The sequence below is a fragment of the Heptranchias perlo genome, chromosome 22, assembly GCF_035084215.1.
Source record: "Heptranchias perlo isolate sHepPer1 chromosome 22, sHepPer1.hap1, whole genome shotgun sequence".
NCBI lineage: Eukaryota > Metazoa > Chordata > Chondrichthyes > Hexanchiformes > Hexanchidae > Heptranchias > Heptranchias perlo.
In genome coordinates this window covers 31,561,869-31,584,554 of record NC_090346.1, presented here as the reverse complement: position 1 = coordinate 31,584,554, position 22,686 = coordinate 31,561,869, and the positions used below count along the sequence as shown (strand labels likewise).

General features: G+C 42.3%; 1 protein-coding gene across 6 annotated transcripts in view; it reads left to right on the top strand.

Annotated features, from left to right (window-relative positions):
• Window positions 1–22,686, top strand: part of LOC137340624 (centriolar coiled-coil protein of 110 kDa-like) — a 59,029-nt gene that overhangs the window by 13,316 nt on the left and 23,027 nt on the right. For 5 of the 6 annotated variants that reach the window (XM_068003200.1, XM_068003199.1, XM_068003197.1 and 2 more), the window contains one exon: window positions 4,012–5,695. In XM_068003200.1, the coding sequence (XP_067859301.1) occupies window positions 4,012–5,695 (1,684 nt within the window). The remainder of the gene's footprint in view (window positions 1–4,011; window positions 5,696–22,686) is intronic. The other variant, XM_068003202.1, reaches the window with a different exon arrangement.

Here is a 22,686-nt window from a genome sequence, read left to right as displayed (position 1 = left end):
CCCATCCGACTGAGGCCAACCTGTCAATCAGGCCAGCCTGTTGGACGGGAATCCGACAAAACAAAAGGACGTCTTTACGTCAAAATCGTACGGATGTCCAGGAAACCCATACTTCCGGGTTTCCTGTCCATGATTTGACCCCGCCCCCTTCCTGCCTCTGGGTCAAAATCCTGGCCTGGGTGCCTGAAATGAAAATGTTCCATTCCCTAGCGCATCACTAATCTTGATGAGTACAAAAATTTAAGTGGAAGAGGGAGGAGAAATATGGCTAGATAATTTAAGTTGTTTAACTCTTCATCTTCACATGGGTAGAATGTTTCATATACTCAGAGTCCAGGTTCTGCTTTTTTTGGGGTCCGGCTAGCAGAAAAGATCTGCATGAAATCAATTGGAACTTAGATCAATTAAAATAGCACAACGCCAAGGCTAATTGCAGCACTCCTACCAGCTAACTTGGGCCATTCTAGGTATTGAACCTGTGACTTTCCTGGACTCTGTTGCTCACTACCACACTAGCTGATGTAATTACCCACAGCCATAAGGGAAGTTCAGAGAAAGGAGAATATCCTGCCTCAAATCCTGGGGTCGAGGACTTTAAATTATTTTGGGTAGACGGCTATGCCGTTCTTGATGCCACTGGGGTGCCCACTTCTGCGAAATGGGAGGGGTGGATGAGGAACAGATACCACCGTGGCACCTTACTGCAGAATAAGTGGGTCAACTATGCCAGCCAAAATTCTTCTTAAAGAAAATACAATTTTGATTCTACTGCTTTCCCACCATAGTGTTGAGCGCAAGGGCATTGGAACTGGTAGGAATTTTTATTCATTCTTGGAATGTCGGAGTCGCTGGCACGGCTAGCATTTATTGCCCATCCCCAGTTGTCCTGAGAAGGTGGTGGTGAGCTGCCTTCTTGAACCACTCCAGTCCGTGTGATGAAGATGCTCCCACAATGCTGTTAGGTGGGGAGTTCCAAAATTTTGGCAATTATATGTCAGTCGTGATGGTGTTTCTATGCATCTGCTGCCCTTGTCCTTCTAAGGTGCTGGAGGTCACTGGTTTGGGAAGTGCTGCCTAAGAAGCATTAGTGAGTTACCTCAGTGCATATTGCAAATAGTACATGCTGCAGCCGGTGGTGGAGGGGGTGAATGTTTAGGCTAGTGGATGAGATACCAATAAACGAGACTGCTTTGTTCTGGATAGTGTCGAGCTTCTTGAGTGTTGTTGCAGCTGCAGCCATCCAGGCAAGTGGAGAGTAGTCCATCATACTCCTAACTTGTGCCTTGTAGCTGGTGAAGAGACTTCGGGGAATTAGTAGCCATGACATTTACGTGGCTGGTCCAGTTGAATTTCTGGACAATGGTGACACTCAGGATGTTGATGGTGCGGGGGGGCTCGGCATTAGAAATGCCATTGAATGTCAAGGGTAAATGATTAGGCTCTCTTGTTGAAAATGGTCATTACCAGGCGCTTGTGTGACATGAATGTTACTTGCCATTTAATCAGCCCAAGCCTGGATGTTGTCCAGGTCTTGCTGCATGTGGGCATGGATTGCTTCAGTATCTGAGGAATTGTGAATGCAGCTGAAAAGTGTGCAATCATCACTGAACAGCCCTATTCTGACCTTATGGAGGGAAGGTCATTGATGAAGCAGCTGAAGATAGTTGGGCCTAGGACACTGCTCTGAGGAACTTCTCAGCAATGTCCTGGGGCTGAGATGATTGGCTTCCAACAACCACAGCCATCTTCCTTTGTGCTAGGTATGACTCCCAACTATTGGAGAGTTTTTCCCCTGATCCCCATTGACTTCAGTTTTACTCGGGCTCCTTGCTGCCACACTCGCTCAAATATTGCCTTGATGTCAAGGTCAATCACTGCCACCTCACCTCAGGGATTCAGCTCTTGGAACAAGGCTGTAATGAGATCTGTAATGGAGTGGTCCTTGCAGAACCCAAACTAAGTATTGGTGAGCTTGTTATTGGTGAGTAAGTGCTGCTTGATAGCACTATTGGTGACTGCTTCCATCACTTTGCTGATGATTGGGAGTAGGCTGATAGGGTGGCAATTGGGTGGGTTGGATTTGTTCTATCCACAAAAAGCAGGACAAATCCTGAGTTTCAGATTGTGGTGGTATTCATCAGCTGAGGGAGGGCAATAAGTGATAATCAGCAGGAGGTTTCCTTGTCCATGAAATGTCAAGGCGTCTGGATTTGATGTTGAGGACTCCCAGGGCCATTCCCTCTCTGACTGTATACCACTGTGCCCCCACGTCTGGTGGTTCTGTCCTAGTGGTGGGACAGGACATACCCAGGGATGGCGATGGAGGAGTTGGGGTGTATAATTTTGTGAGTATGACTGTTAAGCTGTTGCTTGTCTAGTCTGTGGGACAGCTCTCCCAACTTTGGCACCAGTCCTTAGATGTTAGGATTTTGAGAAGGATTTTACAGGGTCGACTGGGCTGGGTGTGCCTTTGTCGTTCCCTGATTCAACACCTAGGTCACAGCTGAGTGGTCTGTCTGGTATTCTTACTTTTTGTAGTGGTTTGATACAACTGAGTGGCTGGCTAGGCCATTTTTACATAGAATTACATTGGCCTGCTTCTGTGCTATAAATTCATTCAGCCCAACTGGTCCATGCTGGTGTTTATGCGCCACACAAGCCTCGTCCCACCCTACTTCATCTAATCCTTTCTCCCTCATGTACTTATTTAAGCTTCCCCTTAAATGCATCTATACTATTCGCTTCAACTACTTCATGTGGTTGGAAGTTCCACATTCTAACCACTCTCTGGGTAAAGGAGTTTCTCCTGAATTCCTTACTTCAGAGGGCAGTTAAGAGTCAACCACGTTAGTGTGTGACTGGAGTCACATATAGGCCAGACCGGGTAAGGACAGCAGGTTTCCTTCCCAAAGGGACATTAGTGAACCAGTTTTTACGACAACTCGACAGCTTCATGGTCACTTTTACTGGTACCAGCTTTTTATTTCAGATATTTGCCAAATTCTCAAACTGTCATGGTGCAATTTGAACTTGCGTTCTCTGGACTATTAGTCCAGGCCTCTGAATTACTAGTCCAGTAGCATAACTACTACACTACCGTACCCTATTTACAGTGGACTACGTGATCCTGCTAGTCCCACTTCTTACTGTGACGCCTGCATGAAAGGGGATGACTTCAAGCGCCCACCCCCAGTTCTGGTTCAATTTTCAATGATAGAAGAAGAGATGTGTAGACCCGACCCTAACCAGGTCCTGCTCCAAATTCCTCCCCTGATTATGTCATTTTTTTTGCATCTTCACACTGAAGAAATTTCAAGGCTAGTTTGTTGAAGTTAAACATAATTCTTTTGTAACTTTTAAATGGAATTCTGATGTGGCAGCTGTTTTTAAGAGTTGGCCTGATAGATTCAAAGTAATAATTAAAAATTTTTTTGCCTTATAAACACTTTGCTGTTTTAATCAGATTATTTACCTCATTGTGAATGATGTTGCTGCTTTCCTTAATATAATTTTACTGCTATGGTTAGTTAGCAATTCATAAAATGTAATGATTGGAGCTAGCAAAAAGACTTCCCGTGTATTGCAACTAATTTAGAAAGCTTATATAATTGTGTTTACAACTGTGTACTTGGATACCAAAAGCAAAACATTACATGATGGGATTTTGTTAGGTTACACTACCATAGGTTACCTACAAACATAAAATTTTATGCTTCACTTCCAATGGACCTCCTGCAGCCTCTGACTATTTTACTTTATATGACGCTTTAAGATTGTATATAATTATTATAAGTGGCTACTTTTTTTTAAAAGGCTAAGACTTCAATTTTGTCTGAAGTTTAAAATACATTGCTTTGTTAATTCTCAGTTATTAACATTATTCAGCTCCATCATGTACTGAAAAAGTAGCATTATAAAATTTTGTCCAAAGTACAGGTATGCTTGACATTTAATAAATAGGAAGTACATTTTGCACTGTTGATGCTGATTTTGAAATTTTTTTTTTAAAAGGTATGGAAAGTGCCAAGTACCATTGAATGTGTCAAAGACCCTGTTGTTCAACCTCCTGAAAAAATTGATACAACAAATGGTTTCACAACAATACAGCATACTGACCATTCTTCAGTTTTCCCAAGTTATTCTGACAAACCTGAAGACACCATTCCATCAATTAAGACTCTATTGAAATTAAAGGAAAAGATTACCATTGGAGTCTCTGAAAAATGTATTTGTTCCCCTCAAATAAGTGAGCTTCCCATAGCCACTTGCAGTATCCAATCTAATAACACTCCTTCAGTATGTGTGAGTCCTAAGAAAGAAGAATCAAAAAATGATGCACTTCCACCTGTAAAGGAATCTCCTGATCATTATGCAATGAGTCTCCAGAATCTGCTTAAAAAGTCAAGGGAATATGTAGAGAGAGAACAAAATCGCCGCAATGGGAAAAATGCTTCCAAGGAAGGTATAAACGAAAGCCATTCGGATAAAGAAAATGAAGGTGTTAAAATCAATGACTGGGAAAGAGAAAGAAACAGAATCTCTAACAAAAGTCGGAGTTCTAGTCCTGTGATAGTAGATAAATCAAGCAGTGCGAGGTCTTCTTCGCAGTCACAAGTTGCCTCTATGATCAGCGAAAGCTTTGAATTGCATGATAAAACAGCAGTTAGCACGTCTACTTCAGGTTTATGTAGTTCATCAAATGTGGACTTTCCAGCAAAGTCAATAAATGGCTTATCTAGAGAATCCGATTCAGATGAGGAATGGATAAACAGCTCAGCATACGAACATGAAAACAGTTTGCTTAAAAGCTTAATGGGATCCTATGCCAAATTGCCCAACCCTGAACCAAGTCGCAGTCCCAAAATGCACCAGAGACGTTCTAGGACATCGACCAATATTGTCATTAATAACCCAGTGAATGCTTATGAGCTAAGCCCAAAAGAAAAGTTCAAAGGGCTACCTGGGACAGATCAAAGTAAAAAAAATATTAATAGTCTTGATGTAAGGAGAGCAGTTCCAAATGAACCTTTAGCAGCAGTCAATCAAGAAGAAACTGAAAAAAATCCTGGGAAACTGCAAGATCTTCTGACATGTTTGGGAAGGGTAAATGATGTTCCTACAATAGGTAATTCACAGTATATGCGTGCTGAACCTTCTGGGAAATCTGAAATAAATATGACTGAAGCCATAGTTGTTAATGAAGCTCAAGTGCCATTAAGGAGCTTAATTTATAAAGATTCATACAATTTGGAAAGGACTTCACCATTACTTGTAAATAAGCAGGAAATAATCCAGCTATTGGAATCCCAGAATGAACTTCATCTCAGTGGCCAAAAGACTAGCAGCCTGATTGAAAAGGCTAAGCAAGGTTCACCCGTTGAGCTTAACAAATCCTATGATGTCAAAAATCCATCTCCAGTACTGCTACAAACCCAAAATACAAGGCAACAAATGGATCTCTCACTTACGTCTTCTGAAAATGAAAAGAACCTACAAAGCAGCATGGAACCTAAAGCCAAACGTAAGTTAGATCTGGATACTTTAAATGCCAAAGAAAACAAACAATCCATTGTTAAGACTACAGGCTCAAATGTTCAGGAGATGAGCAGGTGGATTCAAGAGGAGAGACATCAGAGGGTTCCTGTTAGCAGGAGTGAAACTGAAGTGCCTTTAAATAGCCATATTAATGCTATAGGTAAGAACAGCTTTGTCTTGAGATACGGAGAGGGTTACATTCTGTTTTCTTAACCACATCCTTTGTAAAATAGGACTGGTTGTGTGACAATGCTAAAATGCTGTCCCTATGTGTTTTTCCTTGCAAAGAAGCTGATGCAATCTGATTACATGTCAGCAATAATTCTATTAGTACATAACTTGGTTGATATTTGTTAATTTGCCATAAGGTTATGGGAACTTGTTAACTCAATGCAGAATTCTTTGACTGTTACAAAATGTATTCCCATTTTTGTTGCGTGAGTGATTTTCTATAAATTTCTGATGCTGAAGGTTGTGCAGAATTCAGCAAATGCATCAGGAAAGATGAACTCATTTAAAATACTTGTAAACTGTAGAGTTCATATAGCTTTCCCGTACAAATTTTGGGTCTGCATTAAATATTCTTTAGTGTTAGTGTCGCAGTTTCTCCCGTAAGCAGACCTGTGTCCCTCGATTTGGGAGTTTACTTTGTCTAGATGTATGATGGCATAATCCTGGAGGTGTAACAGTGAGACCCCTTATGAACTAGATATCGTGATCCTTGAATGTGCCCTCAAGTGCGACTTATCAATTTTCTGATAGGCAGAATTGATGAACACTCTGGTGAGGTTAATGTAAAATCAAGAAGCTGGTTTGTTTTAAATGATCTATATGACTGAACAAAGTAGCAGATTCACACTTAACTGCAATAACCATTCCAACAAACTCACCATGCAATCCAAATAATGGGCTGAATTCTCACTTTTGGTTTATTTCCTGGTCAACCCCTAGTTCTACTCTGACTGGCCATATCTTAATTTCCAGCTTAGCCCCTGGCCTTTCTCTCAGCATTTGTTGGAACTGACTTCAAACATGTGTTTCACTCAATTTTGCTTCAGAGCACAGGAAGTTGAGGGCTGTAGTTCCAACTTTTTCCTTGTTCAGGGTTGGCCAGTAGACCTGTCAGTTAAACCAATTGCTGGGTGGAGGCCCAGCCGTACCAACTCATGGTATGTAGGCTTGAATTCAGTTCTTCCCAGAATCTAGAAACATCTGAAATGAGATAATGATTTCCCCCCCTCCCCTACTCCACTGTCCCAGATCATTGAGGATAACAGTTACTGTGGTTGGCTCATCTGACTTGACAATACAAGGGCCAAAGTTTAGGCACCTCAAGTGTGTGCAAGGATACGACTGGATTTTAACTAGCTAAAATCAGGCAACTCGCCAGCACAGACTACCACTTGACCAGCTGCAAACACCATATCTATTAGAGCATTTTCTTACAGTTCACTAGAGCAGGACAATGGATGAGTGCAGCTCCAACAACACTCAAGAAGCTCAAAACCATTCAGGACAAAGCAGTCCACTTGGTTGGCACCCCATCCACCACCGGCGCACTGTGGCTGCAGTGTGTACCATCCACAGGATGCACTGCAGCAACTTGCCAAGACTTCTAAGACAGCACCTCCCAAACCCACGATCTCTACCACCTAGAAGGACAAGGGCAGCAGGCACATGGGAACAGCAACTGCACGTTCCCCTCCAAGTCACACACCACCCTGACTTGGAAATATATCGCCGTTCCCTTCATCATCGCTGTGTCAAAATCCTGGAACTCCCTACCTAACAGCATTGTAGGAGAACCTTCACCACACAGACCACAGCGGTTCATGAAGGCGGCTCACCTCCACCTTCTCGAGGGCAATTAGGGATGGGCAATAAATGCTGGCCTTGCCAGCGGCGCCCACATCCCATGAATGAATTAAAAATAAAGGACTGTTTGTGGCCAAGTTGGCTCCAAAATGAAAGTGATGGGAGATTATAGCAGAATTGATCCTCTGTGCCAAATTTGGTAATCTGGTGCCTATGTCAGGCACATCTGAGTACTCCAGGTTAATAATCGACCAGCTGGCCTGGCATTGCTGATATCAGAAGGCGTAGACCTCTCACTGAAAGATAGGATTCTTATTCCTGCTCTAGTGAAGAAAATGCTCTAATAGATATGGTGTTTGCAGCTAGTCAAGTGGTAGTCTGTGGTGGCGAGCTGCCTGGTTTTAGCTAGTTAAAATCCAGTAGTTCCCTTGCACACATTTGAGGCACCTAAACTTTGGCCCTTGCTGACCCGGCCCTAAATTCTCTGGACTTGGATAAGTGGGTTGTGTCTGTCTATTGAAAGATACCATGAATTCCGTATCAGTAGTTTGATGACTCTTAAGCTTGGTGATGGTTTCTGTATGTCAGATATCTGGCTGACCCCAAAAATGGCATTTTGTTTGTAGGAAAAATCCTTGTGAAATTGCCATTCATAAATCGTTAGTTGTGACATCATTTATTTTGATTTTAAAATGTTAATCTATTTCTGGCTGACACTTCAAAAATAAACACATCTCTATACCATTAAATGGGTTTGCAGTCTACCCCTGATTGTAATTGTTGCTGCTAAAATGAGCCTTTTGACAGCTCTAAGTACCAGAACTGACTGCTAAACAACAAGTTCAAGGTAATTATATGCAAGAGATTCTCTTGTATGTTAGATCAGCACTTCACTTAAAAATTAAATGATAAAATCAACTCTCCTTTTGATGCTTTCTCTATTCTGATAATTTTTGTAACTCCCTGTTTCAGTAAGCAAAAAGAATCTTGAAAAATTATTTTTTTCTATGTTCTTTTTGAAACAATCTTAACAAAGCTCTGTACAATATTTTGTTTACCAGAACTGTGTTTCAAAAACTATAATACTGAATATTATTTTATGATCTTGGAGGAAATACTTGTGTTTTTTGGGCATAAGGTTATGTTGCACTGGTCCATTCTTTTGAGACCAATTCCTATGTGCATACAGCAGCCAGTTCAAACAGTGAAAATATCATCAGAAATGTTGCATATATTCTTGGACAATTCCAAGTAAGCAGTTTCAAAGGGTAAGAAACTTGTATCCTTTTGAAAGTGTATTATACAATTTTTTTTTAACTAAATCAAGGTGTTTTTGTGCATGTCCTTTGCTGTTTTTGTGTTCATCTCAGTTCTTAAATTCTTTTAACTGAAAAGAGAGATGCTTGAATTTCCTCCTATTTTTAAACAAAAACATAACTTTTCTGTCAGTAAGAAAAGAAAACCTGTTTATGGTATATTTGTAGCATCTCACTAGCTTATTACATGCATTCGTGTGTGGCCATGTTAATGATGCAAGATGCACCAATCTAGCCGTATCTTGGATAATTGGGATGTTCGCTGCTTCTAGTTTTTTTTAAAGTTCCTAATGTCACTACAGTATTGTCACTACTGTTTTGCAGTAAATATTGCAATAGTGGAAAGCAGAAGTTATGAATAGCTCCTGTGGTTTGGGGAATGCAATTGTACAGCTCCCAGAGCTCATTGGAAGGTACCAAACTCCATTCTGAGTAGCTGTCCAAATCATAGAATCATAGAAAGTTACGGCACAGAAGGAGGCCATTCGGCCCATCGTGCCTGTGCCGCTGCACCTGTGAAAGGAATTAACCATTGTATGAATGTTGTTGCTTGGAAAACATCTAGAATCTGAATTGAGGGATGACCAGACAAATTTACTCCATTTGCTCAATTGTAATTTAGGTTGCTTATATTGTCTTTGGAAAACAAAAAGGAAATGGGGTAGTAAAATAATGGGATGGTAGGAGCTGGGTAATTTATTCAAGAGGTGGTAGTTACAATAGCTCCAGCCCAAAGTGAACATGACAGCAAGTTTCAGTTCTTTGTATTGAGAAGTTTATTTTCCTTGAGTTCAATTTCCTCCCCCTCCCCCATCTTCACCAATAGATTTGAAGTACAGAAGCATACCAGTTGTCAAGGGAGCTTGTGCTGCGTATCATTTTCAGCTAGGCCTTTTATAATCTCTGGATTACTACCTGAGCCACGCGCAAATTGGCACAGGGACAAACAGATTAGATGGTTAAATGCGTGGCTGAAAGAGTGGTGGGGGAAGCAGGGGTTTCAATTCATGGGGCACTGGCACCAGTACTGGGGAAAGAGGGAGCTGTTCAGTTTGGCAGGCTCCACATAAACTGGGCTGGAACCAGTGTCCTGGCAAATTGAATAACTAGGGCGGTAGATAGGGCTTTAAACTAATAAGGTGGTGGGGTGGTGGGTGGGGGGGGGGGGAGGGTTCAGATAAGGGTAAATTTATAAGTGTGAAGAGAAAAGTCAAGGCTGTATAGCAGAGTAACGATTTGGGTAAAAACAAGCAGTGTGTGTCAGGAAGGGACATAGAGTTTAACAAAGGTAATAGGGCATTAGTGACTAAGGTCACCAGGGAAAAATAGTAAAAAGTTAAAATTAAAGGCGCTATATCTGAATGCACAAAGCATTCACAACAAGGTAGATGAATTAATGGCACAAACAGAGATAAATGGGTTTAATCTAGTAGCCATTACTGAAACGTGGTTGCAAGGTAACTAAGGTTGGGAACTAAATATTCCAGGGTACTTGACTTTTTGAAAAGACAAACAAAGTGGAAAAGGAGGGGGGTGGGGGTAGCCCTGATAATAAAGGATGAGATAAAGACAGTAGTGAGAAAGGATCTTAGCTCAGAAAATCAGGATGTGGAATCAGTATGGGCGGAGCTAAGAAATAACAAGGGGCAGAAAACACTGGTGTGAGTAGTTTATAGGCCCGCTAACTGTAGTGATAGTGTTCGACAAGAGTATAAATCAGGAAATTGTCGGGGACTTTAATCTTCTTATAGACTGGGCAAACCAAATTGGCAAAAGTATTTTGGAGGAGGAGTTCATGGAATACATTTGAGAGTTTTCTAGAACAATATATCGCTGAACCAACGAGGAAACAAGTTCTTTTAGATCCAGTATTGTGTAATGAGACAGGGTTAATTAGTAATTTTATTGTTAAGGATCCTCTGGGGCAAAGTGATCATAATATGATAGAATTTCATATTGAGTTTGACAATGATGTAGTTAAGTCCGAAACTAGGGTCTTAAATTTAAACAAGGCCAATTATGTAGGTATGAGGGGCGAGTTGGCTAAGGTAGATTGGGAAATTAGATTAAAAGATATGATGGTAGATAAGCAGTGGCAAACATTTAAAGAAATAATTCATAATTCTCAATGAATATACATTCCCTCGAGGAATAAAAACTCTACGGAAAAAGCGATTCAACCGTGGCTAACTAGAGAGGTTAAGGATAGTATTAGATTAAAAGAAGAGGCTTACAAAGTTGCCAAAAAGAGTAATAAGCCTGAGGATTGGGAGGGTTTTAGAAATCAACGAAGGATGACCAAAAAAATTGATAGAGAAAAAATTGAATGAGAGTAAATTAGCAAGAAATATAAGAACAGAATGTAAGATCTTCTACAAGTATGTAAACAGGAAGAGATTAGCAAAAGTAAACATGGGTCCCTTAGCGGCAGACACAGGAGAAATTATATTGGAATAAGGAAATGGCAGAGATGTTAAACAAATATTTTATATCTGTCTTCACAGTAGAAGACAAAAAACATACCAGAAATGGTGGGGAACCAAGAATCTAATGAGAGTGAGGAACTTAAAGTAATTAAGATTAGTAAAGAAAACGTACTGGAGAAATTAATGGGACTAAAAGCCGACAAATCCACTGGACCTGACAATCGACATCCTGGGGTTTTAAAAGAAGTGGCTGCAGAGATAGTTGATGCATTGGTTTTGATCTTCCAGAATTCCCTAGATTCTAGAATGGTCCCTATGGATTGGAAGGTAGCAAATGTAACCACGCTATTCAAGAAAGGAGGGAGAGAGAAAACAGGGAACTATAGGCCAGTTAACCTGACATCAGTAGTAGGGAAAATGCTAGACTCTTATTAAGGATGTAATAACAGGGCACTTGGAAAATCATGATCTGGTTCGGCAGAGTCAACACGGGTTTATGAAAGGGAAATCGTGTTTGACAAATCTATTAGAATTTTTTGAGGGTGTAACTAGCAGGGTAGATAAGGGGGAACCTGTGGATGTAGTATATTTGGATTTTCAAAAGGCATTTGATAAAGTGCCTCACAAGAGGTTGTAACACAAGATTAGGGCTCATGGGATTGGGGGTAATATATTAACATGGATTGAGGATTAGTTAATGGGCAGAAAACAGGAAGTAAAAATAAATGGGTCATTTTTGGGATCGGCAGTTTGTAACTAGTGGGGTGCCTCAAGGATCAGTACTTGGGCCTCAGCTGTTTACAATATATATCCATGTCTTAGATGGGGGGACCAAGTGTAATGTATCCAAGTTTGCTGACGATACAAAGCTAAGTGGGAAAGTAAGCAAAGAGGCTGCAAAGGGATATAGACAGGTTAAGTGAGTGGCGAGAAGGTGGCAGATGGAGTATAATGTGGGGAAATGTGAAATTTGGTAGGAAGAATAGAAAAGTAGAATATTTTTTAAAAGGTGAGAGACTAAGAAATGTTGGTAGTCAGACGGATTTGGATGTCCTTGAACATGAATCACAGAAAGTTAACATGCAGGTACAGCAAGCAATTAGGAAGGCAAATGGTATGTTAGTCTTTATTGCAAGGAGGTTGGAGTATATGAGTAAGGTGGTCTTGCTGCAATTATACAGGGCTCTGGTGAGACCACACCTAGAGTACTGTGTACAGTTTTGGTCTCCTTACCTAAGGAAGGATATACTTGCCTTAGAGGAGGTGCAACAAAGGTTCACTGGTTTGATTCCTGGGATGAGAGGGTTGTCCTATGAGGAGAGATTGAGTAGAACGGTATTTTTTTTTAGAGTTTAGAAGAATGAGAGGTGATCTCATTGAAACGTATAAAATTCTTAGAGGGCTTGATAGGGTAGATGCTGAGAGGCTGTTTCCCTTGGCTGGAGAGTCAAGAACTAGGGGTCATAGTTTCAGGATAAGGGGTCGGCCATTTAGGACTGAGATGAGGAGGAATTTCTTCACTCGGTTGTGAATCTTTGGAATTTTCTACCCCAGAGGGCTGTGAATGCTCAGTCGTTGACTATATTCACGACTAAGATCAATAGATTTTTGGGCACTAAGGGAATCAAGGGATATGGGGATCAGGTGGGAAGGTGGAGTTGATGCCGAAGATCAGCCATGATCTTTCTGAATGGCAGAGCAGGCTCGAGGGGGTGTATGGTCTACTCCGCTCCTGCTCCTATTTCTTATGTTCTTAATCTGTTAGTGGTGGACACACTGTAGACTGGTGCAAGCTTTTACCTGCTGTTAATAATTGCAATCAAGGTCATATTCTATGTCATCAGGCTGAAAGTCAATGGGTTTACCGATAGTGTAATGTTTTAGAAAAGAGAAACCAATTTAATGTTGACCAATTTAACTGATCGTAAGTCCTCCAGTGCAGATAGTGGACGAGGGACAAGATGCCCAAAGTTGTTGTATAGCGTCCAACATATCTGGCGGCTGTGGAAAATAATTCTTCCCCAAAAAAGCCATAGTACCAATTCCTTTTCCTGGAATTTATTTGGCTTCAGTACGAGTTTTCTTGGCCACTTCCCTTCAGCGGACTTTGGTGGTGCAGTTCTATGGTTATGCTTAATTTCTAGAATGACTCCTGCTTGGGAGCAACAATTCTTTCAAGTGTTGCCGAGTTTCAATGTTGTGGAATGGTGATTCCTCCAACACTCCAGTGACTGTAGTTTTGGGGTCAGAAATTGGTTTTGCTTGAGGCTGCAGAGGGAGATGAGGGAGGAAAATGCAAATTATATTTTAGGGCTCTATTGCATGGATGTGTGCTGGACGGAGGAGAGTGGTCAATGTAATACCCACTTTTAAAAAGGGAGACCGAGCTAATCTGGATAATTATAGGCCTGTTACTTTAATATCTGTAGGAGGGAAAATTTTAAACCCTTTAAGAAACAGGAACAGGAGTAGGCCTTTTAGCTCCTCGAGCCTGTTCCACCATTTAATGAGATCATGGCTGATCTGTGACCTAATTCCATATCATAGAAATCATAGAATCATAGGTTACAGCATGGAAGGAGGCCATTTGGCCCATCGAGTCCGTGCCAACTCTATGCAAGAGCAATCCAGCTAGTCCCACTCCCCCGCCATATCCCCGTAGCCCTGCAAATTTTTTACTTTCAAGTACTTATGCAGTTTCCTTTTGAAGGCCACGATTGAATCTGCTCCACCACCCAATTGGGTAGTGCATTTCAGAACCTAACCACCCGCCTTAGCCCCATATCCCTTAATATCTTTGATTAACAAAAATGTATCTATTACGGATACGGTAGCATAGTGGTTATGTTACTGGACTAGTAATCCAGAGGCCTGGACTAAAATCCAGAGTCATGAGTTCAAATCCCGCCACGGCAGCTGGCGAATTTAAATTCAATTAATTAATTAAATTCAATTAATTAAATAAAAATCTGGAATTAAAATACTAGTATCAGTAATGATGGCCATGAAACTACCGGATTGTTGTAAAAACCCATCTGGTTCACGAATGTCCTTTTAGGGAAGCAAACCTGCCGTCCTTACCCGGTCTGGCCTATATGTGACTCCAGACTCACAGCAATGTGGTTGATTCTTAATTCCCTCTGAAATGGCCCAGCAAGCCACTCAGTTGTAAAATCTCGCTACGAAAACTCATAATATGAATAAAACTGGACGGACCACCCGGCATCGGACCACTAGGCACCGGACACGACAACGGCAAAACACCAAGCCCAATCGACCCTGCAAGGTCCTCCTTACTAACATCTGGGGACTTGTGCCAAAATTGGGAGAGCTATCCCAGACTAGTCAAGCAACAGCCTGCCATAGCCATACTCACAGAATCATACCTTTCAGCCAACGTCCCAGACTCTTCCATCACAATCCCTGGGTATGTCCTGTCCCACCGGCAGGACAGACCCACCAGAGGTGGCGGTACAGTGATATACAGTCAGGAGGGAATAGCCCTGGGAGTCCTCAACATTGACTCTGGACCCCATGAAATCTCATGGCATCAGGTCAAACATGGGCAAGGAAACCTCCTGCTGATTACCACCTACCGTCCTCCCTCAGCTGATGACAGTCCTCCTCCATGTTGAGCACCACTTGGAGGAAGCACTGAGGGTAGCAAGGGCACAAAATGTACTCTGGGTGGGGGACTTCAATGTCCATCACCAAGAGTGGCTCGGTAGCACCACTACTGACCGAGCTGGCCGAGTCCTGAAGGACATAGCTGCCAGACTGGGCCTGCGGCAGGTGGTGAGCGAACCAACACGAGGGAAAAACTTACTTGACCTCGTCCTCACCAATCTACCTGTCGCAAATGCATCTGTCCATGACAGTATTGGTAGGAGTGACCACCGCACAGTCCTCGTGGAGATGAAGTCCCGTCTTCGCACTGAGGACACCATCCAACGTGTTGTGTGGCACTACCACCGTGCTAAATGGGATAGATTCAGAACAGATCTAGCAGCTCAAAACTGGGCATCCATGAGGCGCTGTGGGCCATCAGCAGCAGCAGAATTGTATTCCAGCACAATCTGTAACCTCATGGCCCGGCATATTCCTCACTCTACCATTACCAACAAGCCAGGGGATCAACCCTGGTTCAATGAGGAGTGTAGAAGAGCATGCCAGGAGCAGCACCAGGCGTACCTAAAAATGAGGTGCCAACCTGGTGAAGCTACAACTCAGGACTACATGCATGCTAAACAGCGGAAGCAACATGCTATAGACAGAGCTAAGCGATTCCACAACCAACGGATCAGATCAAAGCTCTGCAGTCCTGCCACATCCAGTCGTGAATGGTGGTGGACAATTAAACAACTAACGGGAGGAGGAGGCTCTGCAAACATCCCCATCCTCAATGATGGCGGAGTCCAGCACGTGAGTGCAAAAGACAAGGCTGAAGCGTTTGCAACCATCTTCAGCCAGAAGTGCCGCGTGGATGATCCATCTCGGCCTCCTCCCAATATCCCCACCATCACGGAAGCCAGTCTTCGGCCAATTCGATTCACTCCACGTGATATCAAGAAACGGCCGAGTGCACTGGATACAGCAAAGGCTATGGGCCCTGACAACATCCCAGCTGTAGTGCTGAAGACTTGTGCTCCAGAACTAGCTGCGCCTCTAGCCAAGCTGTTCCAGTACAGCTACAACACTGGCATCCACCCGACAATGTGGAAAATTGCCCAGGTATGTCCTGTCCACAAAAAGCAGGACAAATCCAATCCGGCCAGTTACCACCCCATCAGTCTACTCTCAATCATCAGCAAAGTGATGGAAGGTGTCATCGACAGTGCTATCAAGCGGCACTTACTCACCAATAACCTGCTCACCGATGCTCAGTTTGGGTTCCGCTAGGACCACTTGGCTCCAGACCTCATTACAGCGTTGGTCCAAACATGGACAAAAGAGCTGAATTCCAGAGGTGAGGTGAGAGTGACTGCCCTTGACATCAAGGCAGCATTTGACCGAGTGTGGCACCAAGGAGCCCTAGTAAAATTGAAGTCAATGGGAATCGGGGGGAAAACTCTCCAGTGGCTGCAGTCATACCTAGCACAAAGGAAGATGGTGGTGGTTGTTGGAGGCCAATCATCTCAGCTGCAGGACATTGCTGCAGGAGTTCCTCAGGGCAGTGTCCTAGGCCCAACCATCTTCAGCTGCTTCATCAATGATCTTCCCTCCATCATAAGGTCAGAAATGGGGATGTTCGCTGATGACTGCAGTGTTCAGTTCCATTCGCAACCCCTCAAATAATGAAGCAGTCTGAGCCCGCATGCAGCAAGACCTGGACAACATCCAGGCTTGGGCTCATAAGTGGCAAGTAACATTCGTGCCAGATAAGTGCCAGGTAATGACCATCTCCAACAAGAGAGAGTCTAACCACTTCCCCCTGACATTCAACGGCATTACCATCACCGAATCCCCCACCATCAACATCCTGGGGGTCACCATTGACCAGAAACTTAACTGGACCAGCCATATAAATACTGTGGCTACGAGAGCAGGTCAGAGGCTGGGTATTCTGCGGCGAGTGACTCACCTCCTGACTCCCCAAAGCCTTTCCACCATCTACAAGGCACAAGTCAGGAGTGTGATGGAATACTCTCCACTTGCTTGGATGAGTGCAGCTCCAACAACACTGAAGAAGCTCGACACCATCCAAGATAAAGCAGCCCACTTGATTGGCACCCCATCCACCACCCTAAACATTCACTCCCTTCACCACCGGCGCACTGTGGCTGCAGTGTGTACCATCCACAGGATGCACTGCAGCAACTCGCCAAGGCTTCTTTGACAGCACCTCCCAAACCCGCAACCTCTGCCACCTGGAAGGACAAGAGCAGCAGGCACATGGGAACAACACCACCTGCACGTTCCCCTCCAAGTCACACACCATCCCGACTTGGAAATATATCGCCGTTCCTTCATCGTCGCTGGGTCAAAATCCTGGAACTCCCTTCCTAACAGCACTGTGGGAGAACCTTCACCACACAGACTGCAGCGGTTCAAGAAGGCGGCTCACCACCACCTTCTCGAGGGCAATTAGGGATGGGCAATAAATGCTGGCCTCGCCAGCGACGCCCACATCCCGAGAACGAATTTTTAAAAATCTATCGATCTCAGATTTAAAATTAACATAGAGTTGATGCTAGCTCAATTTTGAGGAAGAGAGTTCAAAACTTCTAATACCCTTTGTGAACAGAACTGTTTCTTAACTTCACTCCTGAAAGTCCTGGTTCTAATTTTTAAGCTATGTCCCCTAGTCCTAGACCCCCCCAACCAGGCTAGATAGAGGGAAACTATTTCTGCTATCAGTCCTCCTTAATATCTTGAAAACTTTGATCAAATCACCCCTTAATCTTGTGTAATCGCTCCTCGTAATTTAACCCTTGGAGTCCAGGTATCACTCTAGTAAATCTATGCTGCACTACCTCCATGGAAAATATATCCTTCCTAAGGTGCGGTGCCCAGAACTGAACACAGTAGTCCAGGTGTGGTCTAACCAGGGCTTTGTATAGCTGTAGCATAACTTCTACCCCCTTGTATTCTAGTCCTCTAGATATAAAGGCCAGCATTCCATTAGTCTTTTTGATTATTTTCTGTACCTGTCCATGACATTTTAATGATCTATGTGCATGGACCCCTAAGTCTCTTTGGACCTCCAGTGTTTTGACCTTTTCACCATTTAGAAAGTACTCTGATCTATCCTTTTTAGGTCTAAAGTGGATGATCTCACACTTGCCTACATTGAAATCCATTTGCCACAATTTTACCCATTCACTTCATCTATTAATATCTCTTTGTAATTTTCTGCTTCCATCTACATTGCTTACAATGCTACCTATCTTTGTGTCATTGGCAGTCTTGGATATGTGGCTCCCTATCCCGTTATCTAAGTGGCTAATAAATACAGTGAATAATTGAGGCCCCAACACAGATCCCTGTAGCACACCACTAGTCACATTCTGCCAATTTGAGTACCTGCCCATTATCCCTAATCTCTGTCTCCTGCTGCTCAGCCAATTTCCTAACCAGGTCAATAATTTGCCCTCAATTCCATGAACTTCAACTTAGTTAACAATTTCTTATGAGGGACTTTATTGAATGCCTTCTGTAAGTCCATGTAAACAACATCCATAGACATTCCCCTGTCCACTCCTTTAGTCACCTCTTCAAAAAATTCAATCAGGTTTGTCAGGCATGAACTACCCTTTACAAATCCATGTTGGCTCTCTTTGATCAAGTGAAAATTTCCAAGTTGTTCAGTCACTCTGTCCTTAATTATATACTCTAGTAATTTCCCGACAATGGATGTTCGGCTGACTGGTCTATAATTTCCTGGTTTCCCTCTCACCTTTCGTAAATAGCGGAGTGACATAGGTAATTTTCCAATCTAAAGGACCGGTTCCTGAATTGAGAGAACTTTGTAAGGTTATAGTTAGGGCATCTACAATTTTCTCACGTATTTCCTTTAAAACCCTGGGATGGAAACCATCTGGTCCTGGTGATGTCGTCACTCTTTAGTGCCATTATTTTCTTCATTACTGTTAATTTGCTTCTGTTAATTATGGTGAGTCCCCTACCCTGATTCAAAATTAGTTTCCTTGGGATGTACAGCATGCTATCCTCTTCCTCTACTGTAAATACTGCAAAGTAATTATTTAACATGTCTGCCATTTCCTTATTTTCATTTACAAAATCACCATTATCAGTTTTTAAGATGCCCACATTGCTCTTGACCACCCTCCTTTTCCTATTGTAAAAAAATTTTGTGTTGATTTTGATATCCTTGCAAGTTTCTTTTCATACTACCTTTTTTGTAGCTCTTACTATCTGTTTTGTCATTCTTTGCTGTTCTTTGTGTATCTCCCAGTTGCTAGGATTTGTGCTTTTTCTTTTAGTTTTATATTGTCTCTTACCTGTTTTGTCTTCCATGACTTTTTTTGGCAAGTAGAGCTCTTGCTCCTTAAGTTTCTAAACTGGTTCTGTATCACATTAAATTCTTTTTTGAACACCTCCCACTGATGTTCTGTCGTTTTACCCATTAATAGATTTGCCCAGTTTACTGTGGACAGTCTTTGTCTTATCCCGTTGAAGTCAGCCTTACATAAATTTCTTAGTAGCTGATACGGGTTTCTCCCTTTCAAACACAACGTTGAACTCGATCACATTATGATCGCTATTAGATAAATGTTCATGCACTGTTAGGCTGTTAACCCAATCTGGCTTATTTCTCATTATTAAACCCTTGTTGGTTCTAGGACATATTGTTGCAGAAAGCTGTCCTGAACACACACAAGAAATTCGCTGCCTTTCTGCCATGAGCTTGTATGCTTATCCCAATCTATATGAAAGTTAAAATCCCCCATTAAAACCACACTGCCTTTGCTACATGCTTGTCTAATCTCTGCATTTATACAGAGCTTCACAGCTGTGACCAGAGGGCCTATTCACAATTCCCACAGACAGTCTTAAATCCTTTCCTATTTCTTAATCCTACCCATAAAGTCTCCACTGCCTGCTTACCTCTTGTTAAATCCTCTCTTACCATTGAAGTAATTTCATCCTTAATCACTATGGCTACTCCTCCTCTCTACCAGTTTCCCTATCCTTCCTATAGACCTTATAACCCGGTATATTCAATTCCCAGTCCTGACCGCCTTGCTACCATGTCGTACCCTCTAAGTTGAATTTGTGCCTGCAATTCATTCAATTTGTTTCTTATATTCCGTGCGTTTGTATAAAGAATGCTTATTTGAACTATTTTTCTCACTCATTTCTTATTTCTCTCTCCTGATTTAATTACTTTACATCTTTTAGTTTTCCCTTTATCTAAAAAATGCCCTTTAAAATTACCACGTCTCTAGATGAAGAGAAAATAGTTAGAATTGCCAACATGAATTTCAAAAGAGACAGTTGTGCTTGATAAACTTTGTAGAATTCTTTGAAGAGGTAACAGACATGGTAAATGCAGCAGACATAGTGTACATGGACTTTAGGAAAGCCTTTGACATGGTACCATATGGGAGATTACTAGAGAAGATTAAGGGGTATCGAATTAGACAGAAAATACCAAACTGGATTAAGAATTGGTTAGAAGGGAGAAAGCAGAGAGTAGGAGTTAAGAGCAATTTTTAGAGTGGCTGGAAGTGGATAGAGGTGTCCCACAGGGTTCAATTCTGGGGCCACTTCTGTTCACTGTACATGAATGATTTGGATATAAGCCTAGAAGGAGTAGTGTTAAAATTTGCAGATGATACCAAAATGTTAATTCTTTAAAAGGTCAAAGGAAGTTGTAAGGAGATATTGATAAGATGAGAAACGGGCTAAAAAGTGGTAGGTGGAATTCAATATCAGTAAGTGGGAAGTGCTGCATTTTGGGTTTAAAAAAATGACAGCATTAATTATATACTGAATGGAAGTAGGCTTGGTGCTGTGAAAAAGCAGAAGGTTTTGGAGGTACAGGTTCACAGGTCATAAAAAGCAGCATCTCTGGTTGATACGGTTGTTTTTTTTTTAAAAAGCTAATGGAATTCTAGGTTTCATCACAAGGTATAAAATATAATGGCCAAGAGGTAATGATGAGCCTACGTAAAACTGTAAGACCTCAGGTGAAGTCCTGTGTGCAGTGTTGGGCTCCACACCATAGGAGGCTTTAGAGAGTGATTCACTAGGATGCTGCCTGGTATGAAGAAGAGGCAATACAAATACAAATGAAGATCTAAAAAATAATTTTTTTCTGTTGGAACAACACCGATTACAGGGAGTTATCATAGAAGTGTTTAAAATTATGAAAAAATGGGACTGGTTAAATGGAAGCAGACTGTTTTAAGTAGTTGAGGGGTCAAGAGCAAGGGTCATAGGTACTAGATTAAACACAAAAGATTTAGAACAAAGGGCAGGAGAAACTTCTTTACACAGAGTTTTGAGGCTGTGGAATTAACTTCCAGGATTGAGGCAGAAACTGTCAACATTCAAGATTAGATTGGCTAGGTGGATAAAAGAGATGAGGCTGAAGGAATATGGGATAGAGTGAGTAAATGTGATTAGAACCTTTTTGTTCGCATGAAGCGTAACTACCAGGGGCGCAATTTTAAAATGGTGGGTGGTGGTGGCGGGGGGGGGGGGGGGAGGGGAGGGGAGGGGGAGAAGGAGAAGGAGAAGGAGAAGGAGAAGTGAAGGTACGCGTGGCAAACCCGAATAAATAAAACTTACTGTTTCCGACGCGATCGCAATGATTAACAGGCTGGCTGCCGACAGGAGCGGCAATGTCTAATTGGGGGTGCGGGGGGGGGGGGGAGAAAGAGAGAGCGAGACGTCATCCGGCACTGAAACGGAAGATCGAGGGAGGGGGTGATCGGAGACATCGAACATCAGAGCAGGGTGGAACGGTAGGTTGATTTTGTGTTTTAACTCTGTGCAATGGTTTTTTATTTAACTTATATCATTTATTTTTGCCTGATCCGCTATGGGAAAGCCGCCCAGGTAAGTTTTTAAAAAATCGTTCTAACTACCTGATATGTCACAGGTAAAGTGCCTTAAGTACCTCAATAAGGTACATTTGGTTCTTTAACTATCATCTCGCCGGCTTTAATTGATGGCGGGACTTCCGGATTTGGAACGCCCGCGTGCACACAGGTGCATCTGTGGGAAACTTGGAAGTCGGCGGGTTGGATCCGGCTTCGGAACCCGCACTGCATTTTTGCAATTTTCGCAGCCTGCAATTTGAGTTTAAAATTGAGCCCCAAGTGTCAAGTCAGCCATTTGGATCCGAGAAAGACAAATCAGAATATTTTCTTAATGGTTAGAGACTAGGAGCTATGGAAGAGCAAAGGGATTTGGGTGTCCACGTGTATCGATCACTAAAAGCTAATACACAAGTACAAAAAGGTAATCAGAAAGGTTAATGCAATGTTGACCTTTATCTCAAGAGGGTTGGAATACAGAAGTGAGGAAGTGATGCTTCAGTTGTACAGAGCCTTGGGCGGAGCCCATCTGGAGTACTGCTTTCAGTTTGGGCACCAAACCTTAGGAAAGATTTATTGGCCTTTAAGGGCTTGGAGTGCAGATTTACCAGAATGATACCAGAGCTTAAAGGGTTAAATTATGAGGGCAGGTTGCATAAACTTGGTTTTTATTCCTTTTAGTTTAGAAGGTTGAGGGGTAAATCTAATCAAGGTCTTTGAAATGATAAATGGATTTGATCAGGTAGATACAGAGAAACTATTTCTTCTGGTAGGAAAATTGAGAACAAGGGGACATAATTTTAAAATTAGAGCTAGGCAATTCTGGAAGCACTTTTTCCCACAAGGGCTTGTGGAAATCTGGAACACTCTCTCCAAAAGCTGTGGATGCTGGGGATCAATTGAAATTTTCAAGACTGAAATTAATAGATTTTTGTTAAGTAAGGGTCTCAAGGGATATGGAGCAAACACGTGTAAATGGAGTTGAGGTAAAGATCAGCAGTGATCTAATAGAATGGCATAACAGGCTTGAGGGACTGAATGGCCTACTCCTGCTCCTATGTGACGTGGACTAGTTGTGTCGAATGG